General features: G+C 32.2%; 1 protein-coding gene across 1 annotated transcript in view; it reads right to left on the bottom strand.

Annotated features, from left to right (window-relative positions):
* Positions 1-7,291: 7,291 nt before the first annotated feature.
* LOC145671282 (uncharacterized) overlaps positions 7,292-12,555 on the bottom strand; it is a 38,331-nt gene continuing 33,067 nt past the window's right edge. The window contains exon 3 of the mRNA XM_081740233.1: positions 7,292-7,392. Within this exon, the coding sequence (XP_081596359.1) occupies positions 7,368-7,392 (25 nt within the window). The 3' untranslated portion in view covers positions 7,292-7,367. The remainder of the gene's footprint in view (positions 7,393-12,555) is intronic.

Genomic DNA, 12,555 nt, shown 5'->3' on the forward strand with positions numbered 1-12,555 from the left:
AAACCGCATACTACATAGTAATAGAAATACTGAGAAAAGTATATAGAAAATATAAAAGAAAACATGTACACATATATATACACATTTAGTATTACACATTACTTAAAAAAGAAAATAATGAAAAGTGTAAAATAGAAAACATTAAATCCACACTTGCACAATTAACAACGATCTTTTGATGAAATGATCAAACGAAAATAATGAAAAGTCTAAAATAGAAAACATCAAATGCAAACACTTACACAATTAACAACGAACTTTCAATGAAGCGATCAAACAAAAACAATGAAAAGTGTAAAACAGAAAACATCAAGTGAAACACATAATTAACAACAAGGTTTTAATGAAACGATCAAACAAAATAGCTACTTTAAAAAGTTATAATACAAAACATTAAATGAAAACACTAACATACATACATACATATATAATTGAGTAATAGAAATACTGAAAAGAAATTCAAGAACTACATATGTATATAAAAATTAGTAATATGGAAACTTAATTTACAAAGTTTTAAAATATGTTTAGATATTTAACAACGAGCTTTTCTTTAGTACACACAAATATTGTTTCAACATGTTATTTTTTACACCGAGCTTCTAATGAAGCGAAACAATGAAAAAAGAAGCGTACCATAAAATAAGTTATGAATAATTTATTAAGACCTTTAATATTATATTTACAAATTGTTAAGAGTTTTATAAAGAATTTTTTTAAGTTTATATATTTTAGTAGTTTTGCAATGAAATTTAACGAGTTTGTGTAACAAAGGAACCAATAAATATACGAGTTTGCACAGCAATTTTTATATTTTGGAGTTATTTGTAAAGTTGCAAACAAATTTTAGCAACGAGTTTGTGTAACAAACGAACCAATAAATAAGTACAGCTTTCTTTGGTTGCGAATCGATAAAAATGGAAGCGATGCATTAAAAATTAAGAGTATGCAACGCATACGATTTAACGCTTATACAAAAACTAAAAATAAAAAATATACTGTAAATCATAATAATTTCTTTAAAAGCTAAACTAAATAATATAGTAATATAGATATTGAGAAAAGGTATATTTGAAACATACACATACCTACATATATGATTAGTAAAAGATATACTAAAGTATACTGAAAAAGCAATATAAAAAGTGTAAAATTGCAAACATTAATTGTTGACACATACATACATATACAATTTTAGTATATTGAAAAATATAAATACTTTAAATTAGAATATAAGAAATGCAAACAAGTACAAAATTAATAATGAAAAGTGTAAGTGTTTTTACAACTTTTTATAAAAAAGAATATAAAAATAAATATTAAAAATGGAACGATATAACATTAACTGTGAAAAACAGAATAGCTAATTTTAAAAATAGTTACAGTTTTAAATATGATTATACTTTAACCTCTGTTTTAAAAAAACCTTATATTATTTGATGAATTACAGTTTATACGTGTTTTGTTAACAAAAAATAAATATTAAAACGATCATAGTCTATGAGTGTTCTGCTAAGAGAAAAATAAGCAGAGGTTCCACAAAATTCTTAGTATTTTTGGAATTAATTTTAACAAGGAGTTTGCTCGGCAAACGATCCAACTAAAATTTCTATGGAAGCGACAGTTTATTTACAAGTTTACAACAATTTTTTATTTTTGGAGTTATTTGTAAGTTTACAAATAAATTTTAACAACGAGTTTGTGTAAGAAGCGAACCAATAAATAAACGAGTTTGCAAAGCAATATTTATATAATTGCACTTTATTTTAAGAACGAAGTTCTTCCAAAATTAAAATACGATCACATTTTAGTATTTTCGAAACGTAGTTTTTCTTTATGATCTTCTTTGGAAGCGAATTATTTACAAGTTCACACCGTAGCTCCTCTTCCGAGTTTGAAGTGTTACAAACTTTAATACTACAATTACAAATTGTTCGAGTAAATTACATGGCATTGTGTAATATTAATGTTACTTATTTAATAATTTTGAAACACCTGCGTATGAGACTACAAACTAATTGCATTTGGGTACGAGATTACAAAACTAAATGCATTTGGGTACGACATTACATTTTGAAAAGTATAAGTCGAACGCAGCAACCCGCGCCGCTCACTATACAACTAGTAGTGTTATACTCTTTGTTGATATTATAATTAATTTCGTTATAAAATTACAATTATTGCAAAGTACACGTACACCTTTACTAATGTTTAATGTTACATGTTATATTTACCATACGTACACAGGAATTGTCGATAAACTGTTATGTTCATGTTCGGCAATGTTCGGGAAACTTCGGTAAAGTTCGGAAATATCCGTGTTCTTTGAATTTTCAGTTATTAGTGTTTATAATAAGAATACCATATTAAAAAACGTACAGTACCTTAATTGTAAATATTTTAAAGTTATATATTCCGAATAATATTACATGCCGTATACAAATATTATAAACCTTATTACATATACTATATATCATTAATGCAAACAAAACCCATTAAAATCCAATATAGTGACCGCCATGTTTGTTTCTTTAAACAACGCCATCTGTGCACACAACATTAACATTAGAGTGTATAAGACTGTGCGTGTGTGTACATATACCATAAGAAGTTACCGAGTGTTGTTTGTTTCTATAACCGGCAATACCCCGCGCAGTTTCCGGACGGCAATATTTTACGCGTCCGGCGTCGGGAAAACCTTTTTGCGGGCGCAAATACCACACGGCGCACACCGGTAGCGGTAAAAAGACGCGAAAATGGTGTTTATTTTAGTAATATCATTCATTTTACCTATTCATATGAAATATATCCTTTAATAAGCATATTTCCAAAGTTTCAAAAAATTGACGCCATATTGTTTATGCAAATTAATTAAATTTTTATTTTAAAGTTACAATGTTCTAACATGTATATTACTATTTGTTAGGTCCTAAGCTTCAAGAAAATATCTTTCTTTACTTTCTACGACCAATAGTCTGCCTTAAAAAGCAAAAAGTACATTGTGACTCACCCCAAATAAAAAAATTCTGGCGGCGCCCATGTTACCCCCGAAAAAAGTTTTCAAGTTTATCGTGTAAGGTGTCTTTCTATATAACTTTTGGTCTGATAAATCGATTTCTGTAGTCCATTTTCTCCTAACATAAATAGTTTAGGAGTTATGACCATTATATTTTTATTTTAAAGTTACGTTGTTCTAACTTGTATAGTAGTATTTATTAGGTCGTAAGCTTGAAGAAAATATCTTTCTTTACTTTCTACGACCAATAGTTTGCCGTAAAAAGCAAAAAATGTAGTGCCACATAACATTTCGAGCCGCCACTAACACACCCCGAAAAAAATTGTTCAAGTTTATCATGTAGGGTATCTTTCTATATAGTTTTTGACCTGACAAATCCATTTCTGTAGTCCATTTTGTCCTAACATGAATAGTTTAGGAGTTATGACCATTATATTTTTATTTTAAAGTTACATTGTTCTAACTTATATAGTAGTATTCCTTAGGTTCTAAGCTTCAAGAAAATATCTTTCTTTACTTTCTACGACCAATAGTTTGCCGTAAAAAGCAAAAAATGTAGTGCCACATAACATTTCGAGCCGCTAGTAACACACCCCGAAAAAAATTGTTCAAGTTTGTTATGAGAGGTATCATTCTATGTAGTTTTTGACCTGACAAGTCGATTTTTGTAGTCTATTTTGTTCTATGATGAATAGTATAGGAGTTACGCCCATTTAAAAATTATTATACGGATAAATCTTACTTTTTTCCATTAGCGCGACATATATAGCAATCAATGTCAGTACTATACAAGATTTTGTGCGTTTAACCTCAAAAGTTACGGACATAGTGTTATTCCTAGAAACGGCAATGCCTCGTACGTTTACCGACAAAAATATTTTGTCGCTTCCCGTGTTGGGTAATCAAGTTTTTTTAATTATTTTTCCCGCCATATTTTATTTTTTCGTATACAGTTTCCGTACGTGCCTTAAATATGCAAGAGGGCAATATGTGTTAGGTAAGTAACAATGTTTTTAATTTCGTATAATCTCCATGTGCTTTGCAGTAGTAGCCATAACCGTATAATGTAGGATTACATAGGCATATATCATACTCAAAACCTAATTTTTCCCTTTCAAATGGTACAAATATCTTTAAAGTAATGTTAAATAGCTAAAAGATAATCACTTAAAACCATTTACATATTCTTCAATCTGAATTTACTCTCAATAAGCCGCCCACATAATCATATTCTGCATACGCCACTGTTCTCAACAAACAAATTATTCCTTTTCGTTAATAATAATTCACCTTAATCATTTGCTATTCGTTTTTAGTTTACGAAAACTCGTAGAGTTTTTGTCTCCAAAAAATTTTTCTTCACCCTATTTTGTTGCTTCTTCCATTGGAATGTCATAAAAACCCACCCCATTCAGCGACCATTCAAGTCGGCTCAAAGCGTGGGTAACAAGCCTAGCCATTGACGCTAGCTTTATCTCCTCACCTCTCTCTCTCACACACACACCAATGCAGTTATGCATCCTTGCGGGCATTGTCACACACACCAATACAAAAAATACATTCTCTCCCCATCTCTCTCTCTCTCTTTCCTTCAAAGTAGCAACACAAATTTGCCCCCCGCCCTTCTCTCCGGTCCTAGTGTGACCTGCAGCCAAACCAAACTTTTTCCTTTTTTCCTCTCTCTTGGTTTTCATATTCCTTTGCAATGCTAGGCAACCTCTTTGTCCCCCTTACAGCGTTTATTCAGTCATTTTAAACCATCTCTCAAGCCTTATATATATATATATATATATATATATATATATATATATATATATATATATATATATATATATATATATATGTGTGTGTGTGTGTGTGTGTGTGTGTGTATACCTCTCTTTCTCTGTTAACTCACTAATCCTTCTATAAAACTCCAGGAAATACAACCCATTTCTGCTTCCCGTATTTCATTCTTAAATTCATGGCAGGAAAATCTCAATGTCTTTTGGCAATCAGTTATTTGTAATTTTAATTTTGCTTATATAAACCTGAGGATTATTATTATTGCGTTTACAAAAGCTTTTCATTGACTTTTATTTTTACCCAACTGGATTCAGGTTTTAGTTTGTATTTTTATTTGTGCGACATTTATTTTAATATTGCCCACTAATTCTCGTTTATGTGGTGAGTTTTACTAGTGAAAAATTTTTGAATGTGTTTGCTTTTCTAACTACATATCATATTCAGTGCAGTCTTCTACAGTTCATGTTTTTGGTTTAAAATTATATGTTTATCTAATAATACAGTACCCTTGGATAATATACTTGGTAATGTCCAATCATTTTAAAATTTGTATAGAAAACAAAGACTAAAAAATATCATTTGAGTTTCTTTTTATGAGATATTCTTGAAATGAATCCATTAAAATACATGAACAGCAAATTAAAACATTCGAGGGAATATGCAAATAATCCCTAAAACTGTGGGACATAAAAACCTATGCAAACAATCCCATGGAAATCATGGCTTATCTAACAGAAATTTAAAGGTTAACACCCTTATATTTTATTACTATCCCCAAAATTTTTCATGGAACGAAAATCAAAGAAAGCCTATAGCCAAAGAAATAATCATTTTTAACTACCGAAGTAAATATTGCACTTAGAAAGAAGTTGGTCAAGTGTTATATCTGTGCCAATGGTCTATATGTTCAAAACTTTAGCAATACGCAAGTTATAAAGCTTCAAGAGTGTTCTTCAAGGGGAAAAATAAAATGTATATAACGACAAACAAAATTATTTTAAAAAACGGGTAGCAGAGAAGAGGTGGTTTCTATTCATCTTTCTTTTTGTTAATATTATTTTGATTGCATATAGTTTACGAAAAAATTGTCTTTTTTCTTCATATTAGTATAAAAGGAAAGGTGGAAGGAAAGCAATGGATAGGAAGAAGAAGATAAGCATAATTTTAAAAACAGATGAGTCAAAATCATAAAGCGTAAAAGAATTATTTTCCAGGTCTGACAAATGGCTGAATACTTAAATAATAATAATAATAATAATAATAATAATAATAATAATAATAACAATAATAATAATGAATATTTAAATAGCTGGAATGGTTAGTTGGATTCCAGCTCGCATTACCTAAAATTTATCTTTTATTCATACATTCTCTAATTTAGTCAACGTTTTCTTAAGGTTAAAAAGCATCTTTAACCAGCAATAGGAAATTGTTTATAAAATTGTATTTTCAGCATTATTCTTCTTATAAGGTTTCTATAGACTTTTTTCCTGTAATTTCAGCATGCAGACATTCTTAAATTCCTGTGAAACTAATATTCTTCGCTGTCTCTTTCACAATAAATAAATAAATAAATAAATAAATATATAAAGAGATTTCTAAAGTCATTCGGTAAATATACAATACCTTACTCCACTGCATTTGTTCGTTCAATCTTTCTAGGACCCAAAGGAACACTGAAAAACAAAACCATAAAAAATGTGGTTGCTATAAAGCTTTCCAACCAACCAGCCTTAAAACTTCATTTTTGACAGTGTAAATTACCTAAAGTAAACACATTGGAATTAAAAGGAAAGAAACTGCATATTTAATAAAACATCCAAATTGTACTACCTATACTAGTTTTCTTTTTTCTTTTTATTTTTATTCCATATTTACAATTTTTCTTTTTCTACATTTTTACACTTTTTCTCTTTCTTTTTATTTGCACTACGTCCATATTTGCATGTTGATATTCAAAAATACTTACTTGTTATTTCATCAAGCACTTTTACTAGTGCGCAGTCCACTGCAAAGTTTGAAATATTAAATTCAAAGTTTGAATGTAAAAAATTGCGTAAATTAACTACAGTATCACAATATCGTTGGTCCATCCATATTTGCATATTTTGTTGCACTTCGTGTTGTACATTCTGATATATCATTCCCTCCGCATCCTCTTCGTCTTCAACAACTATTATCTCATCCTCCTCCTCTTCGGCAGCTAATTCAATCAGATCCTCCTCCTCTTCCTCTTCAACAACTATTATCTCATCCTCCTCCTCTTCGGCAGCTAATTCAATCAGATCCTCCCCCTCCTCCTCCTCTTCAACAACTATTATCTCATCCTCATCCTTCTCTTCGGCAGCTAATTCAATCAGATCCTCCTCCTCCTTTCCTCTTCAACAACTATTATCTCATCCTCCTCCTCTTCGGCAGCTAATTCAATCAGATCCTCCTCCTCTTCCTCTTCAACAACTATTATCTCATCCTCCTCCTCTTCGGCAGCTAATTCAATCAGATCCTCCTCCTCATCTTCAACAACTATTATCTCATCCTCCTCCTCTTGGTAATTTAATGTGATAATTTAAACTTCCCGGTGCTCTGCCATCCTGCAACAAAACAAAAATAACAATTATAAATATCAAATAATACTATAAAATTTCACAGGTTATATTTAAGCAAGCGTGCTGTTAAAAATATATCAAAATAATTATGACCTTATTTTTTATGTCTCTCAACAATTCAGGCATTCAGTTATATAACTATCAATACCAATTCACGGTTCTATTCTCAAAAATAAATAGTTACTGTACATTCAATACACAGTTAAATTATCAGTCTTATTTCTCAAATATAACTCTTATCGTTATTCGGTTAACGCCTATAGTTTCATCTGCCAAAGTTATTTCATTATTTAAATATTAGTTCTTAAAACTTGGATCTTCAATACAAATAATGTGCAATTATTTTTTATTTGTTCTCTTCTAAAGAAGCTGATATTATTTATTTATTTGTTTCCCACCAGTAAAAACTCCGTGGAGTTAAGCTTTTAAAATCATGTCTATAATGTAATTTACATATAGTTCCAACAAAAGTAATATTTCCTTCCTTCATTCATAAACAAACTAATTTTCTTTGCAATTTTCACCTTACTTTTAAAAGTAACCTACATATAACTGTCGACAAAGCCTTAAAAATCACCAATCTCAAACATTTTCTAACACAATTACTTTGTATACCTCCCCACAAAAAATTTCTGTGTTTCTCCCTGTATGTCCAAAATATCAAATAGGTTACGTCCTTATTACGTTTGTATGGACATATTCGTATCATCTAACCTTTTCATAATAAATACCAGAGAAATTAAGCAACAGTTTTTTCCTAGGAAACAGGGGTATTTACGATACTAGCAATGCAATATTCAGTTATCATAACGTTTTTATTTTACTTTTGCTACACAAATCCTAAACTAAAAAGTCGGAATATTCAGTTACTAAATTAATTTCCTCTAGTACATTTGGTCCATAGTTCCTTTTTTTTTTGGCTAAGTAACCTTATAATAAACAATATTATGTTCATGAATTTTTTCGGAATTCTTCCGTTTCCTTCCACATCCTTACGCATCATGCTATTGGCCTTAACAAATTCATAAAATATTATTCACTTATTATTTCAAGTACGTTTACAGTGGAATATTAAAATATGGTGATGGGTCATTTTGACCCATCCGGTCTTTCTAGTGTTAAGTACTTCAGTGTTTTATTACAAAGTATGACACTTTCATCGAAGCATAACAAGTTATCATTGAAAATTAACATTTAACAACAAATGAAAATTAACATTTAAACAATTGAAGAATTTAACAAATACTGGTGATGTAAGCAGTTCAGCTTAATATATAAATAGCTTTATCGTTGAGAACTCGTCATTCTCTTTACGTCTTCAGAAAACAGCGAAGAAAATTGATCATTTTGTTGTAATTTAATTCAGCTAGGACTCTCCGTTTTCCAATAATACCAAATAGTGTTAAGATGATAGTGTTATAATTTAATGCCACTGACAGTTTGTGTGTATTAAATTTTGATGCAAGTGTTCATATAATTACTCCTCACTTTTGGTATAGGAACTTTGAGAAATTCATTTGAACGCAGCTGAAACCCGTAAAACTTTAATGTTACTTACTTATTGTTAGCAAAAGAACAGGATTGTGTGTAAATTGAGGAACACGTGAGCCAATAATCTGTTTTGCAGTAAAATGAAATCAAACTTTCTTGCAGAACATTTTGTCCTGGAGAGAGGGTAAAATCAAACTGAGGGCGCTGCACTGGGACACTATTTGCTTAAAGGACGTGCTCTGCTCAAGTATGACATGTAATTTACTTTAGTTTCGTGGTAGTTGTTGGCCAACTCTGCTGAAGCAAAGCCCTCCAGAAGTATTCCTGAAAGAAGCACTGAATGAAATGTTAATTTACTACACATTGATGCCACAGAAACAATGGATATTACCATAATGTGTCATGTATTAGGTTGAAGGAAAATTCTGTCAGAGAAAGAAATATATATAAGATTTGTTCTTTTGTCTTCAGATGCATACGCACTTAAAATTTGAATATTTGTAGTAGAGTTGTTTATTTTTAAAAAGTACTATGCATAGCTCAAACAATTATTAGGTTGAAATAATTCACTTTTTTGTTTAGGCCAATTACTAATGTAATTATTCGAAGAATTTTCATTCAAATATCCTAAGATTACTTGAATATTCAAAGAGTATGAAAATGAACTCCTGTCGCAACAGTGTTTAGGGACCTACAAGCCAGCTTGTGGTAATCTTGCCATTCGGATGATTTGTGGTCAGTACATCGGCTCCCCTTGGCGTTAATGTTGGCTTTTTTAAGTCGGAGGTATCTTTCTCTAAGTTATTTCCGAATTGTCCTCACGACTCTAGGTGGACATCGTAATATCAACACCATCTAGTGAGTACGAACGGTCACCGATATTCCCTCTGATCAAACCCTGCACTGGTTTTGATCTCATGAGAAACAGTACTCCAATGAAACATATTCAAGGAATATATTGCTCCTAATATTCGAAATAAAATGAAATGAAATTTTTGAGTTTTACGACCTACGTTTATGCCGGTTAGGCTAAAGGAGACGGCGATGATGAGAAATGAATGAAACGGTGAAATGAAGAAAGTGGGAGGAAACGGGAGAACCCCGAGGAAACCCACGCACGCTGTGTTCACCCTAATATTCGATCATATGCCTAGTACTCACATTTTAACAACACTGGTTTTTACATTAAAAATAGACCTATTATGCATCAAGTTTCAAATCTGTAATAAACCAACCTTATATTAACTAACGAACAGTTTATTGCCTGTAAACAATTACTTGTTTCTTAAATCTGTAACAAATCGGGTAAATTATCGTAAAATTAAATAATACTGTTAGATATAGAATGTATATTTACGTAATACATCATTATAAAATAAGCAACACCCAATAAAGCTGTTGATTTTACAACTTTATTCAGAATTTTCTTTTAAAAAATAAAAAAATAAAATGATGTGTGATATAATAGAATTTTCTTTTTTTTCTTACTCATGCCTTATAGTGCCCGCAAAATATAGATTTCACTTTCACTAACCCCATGCCGTAAACGTCGACAACACCTAGTGGTACACTTCCCGGTAAGTGTTGATCGTCGATATAGCGGTACGTCGAAGGATTGCCACTAATGTACCATTGGCGGTAGGGTTTCGTCGAGTCAAAACAGATATCTAGAGTCGGAGTGTTGAAGTTACCACCGCATAGCAACAAGGACTTAATTTTGGTCCGTGCCTATTTGATTCGTCGAGGAGAATCCCAAAGGAACTAACATGAACTATAGCTAGTCATGTGCATGGGGTTATTATTATATTTTATTTTTTCCTGACGAATTGTTCCTAGTTCTGGGGATTAAAAGTAACCCCGGCCTCTACATCATGAAGTAAAACAATCTTGAGATGAGGTCATGTAATTGTATGAATTTGGATGGCAACTCCATGCCGTAAGCGTCGGTGGACCAGCGATGGGCAACTAGCGATACAAAAATTGGCAGCCATACAGCGACGATCCGCGGTTTCACCATTTCCGTTTTGAAAATTATACCACCAACGGCAGAGACGCGACGAAACGCCAATGAACCATGAAATTACTCCCATAAATATGTTAAATCGCCTATATGAGTGATTTGTTTACATTAATGTGAGTCTAAAAGATACTAAATAAGTACTCCGGGGAGGGTGCAAACCTCCAATCTTATGATTACTAGGCGGGGTTCTTCCGACTTCGCCACAAAGGCGACGAAGAAAGCCTCACTTGAAGAGGGATAAATCGTTGTGGTCTTTTTAATTTCGCCAATCAGAGTGCTCCTTTATTCGTGAATAATCCACGATAACCGTTTGGGATCAATTAAAATGCGTTCACCATGTAATTTTATAGCAAGCGCGTCTGTTCACTTTATTTCATAGTTCTCTCATATTCATTTGCTAATGATCGGCGACAGTTGCCATCTAAATTCATACAATTATATGTCCTAATCTCAACATTTTTCATTGTATGGTGTAGAGGCAGGGATTACTCTTGACCCCGGAGCTCACTTTAGGAACGATTCGTCAGGGAAAAATAATATATAATAATAACCGCATGCACATGACTGGCGATAGTTCGGGATTCTTGGCGACGAATCAAAGGAACGCGGACCAAAATGAAGTCCTCGGTGCTACGTGGTGGTAACTTCAACACCCCGAGTCTAGATATGTTTCGATTTGACGAAACCCTGCCGCCAGTGGCACACTAGCGGCAATTCTTCGACGCATCGTTATATCGACGATCTATATTTAGTGACAAGTGGACACTAGGTGTTGGCGATGTTTACGGCATGGGGAACTGTCGCTGATGATTAGAAAGTGAATATGGGAGAGCTATGAAAGAAAGTAAATAGATATGTGTCATTTTGTTAGAAAATTAGATGGCGAACACATTTTATCTGATTCCATAACGGTTATTGTCGAATATACACGGTTAAAGCAGCACTCTGATTGGCTTAATTGAAAAGACCTCAAGGATTTATTCCTCTACAAGAGAGGTTTTCTTCCTCGCCCGCGTGGCGAAGCCGGAAGAACACGCGCCTGATTATCATAAGGTTGGTGATTTGCGCCCACCTGGGGTACTTTTTTTTAGTGTTTTGAAGACTAATCTTAATGTAAACAAATCACTCATATAGACAATTTAACATATTTTGGGGGAGTAATTTTGTGGTTCATTGGCGTTTCATCGCGTCTCTGCCGTAGGTGGTATCATTTTGAAAATGGAAGTGAGGCCACCGTGGATCGTCGCTGCGGGATCTCAAATTTTTGGCGAGATGCCACTAGTCGCCCATCGGTAGTCCATCGACGCTTACGGCATGGAGAAACTAACTCAGGCACTTCATGTTCGTTTTGATGTGCCTTTCATTTATTAAAGAGAAAAACAATAATAAACAATAAAGAAACTAAAAAGAACTCAAGAAACAACACGCAGAGCATAGCAATAAGAGTGTGCTATATATTAAAGCCATATTTATCGTTTCATTTACTAAATTTACGCAAATAGGTTTAAACTTACGAGATGTTTATTAACTAATCAACATAGTTTCTTACAAATCTTTCTTCTTACAAGAAATATTTTAACATTTTCTGGCTCGATTTCAAAGCAAAGCTGGTATTTAGGAGTACTATTTTCTACTTA

Source organism: Thermobia domestica, chromosome 15 (assembly GCF_964235325.1).
Source record: "Thermobia domestica chromosome 15, izTheDome1.hap1.1, whole genome shotgun sequence".
NCBI lineage: Eukaryota > Metazoa > Arthropoda > Insecta > Zygentoma > Lepismatidae > Thermobia > Thermobia domestica.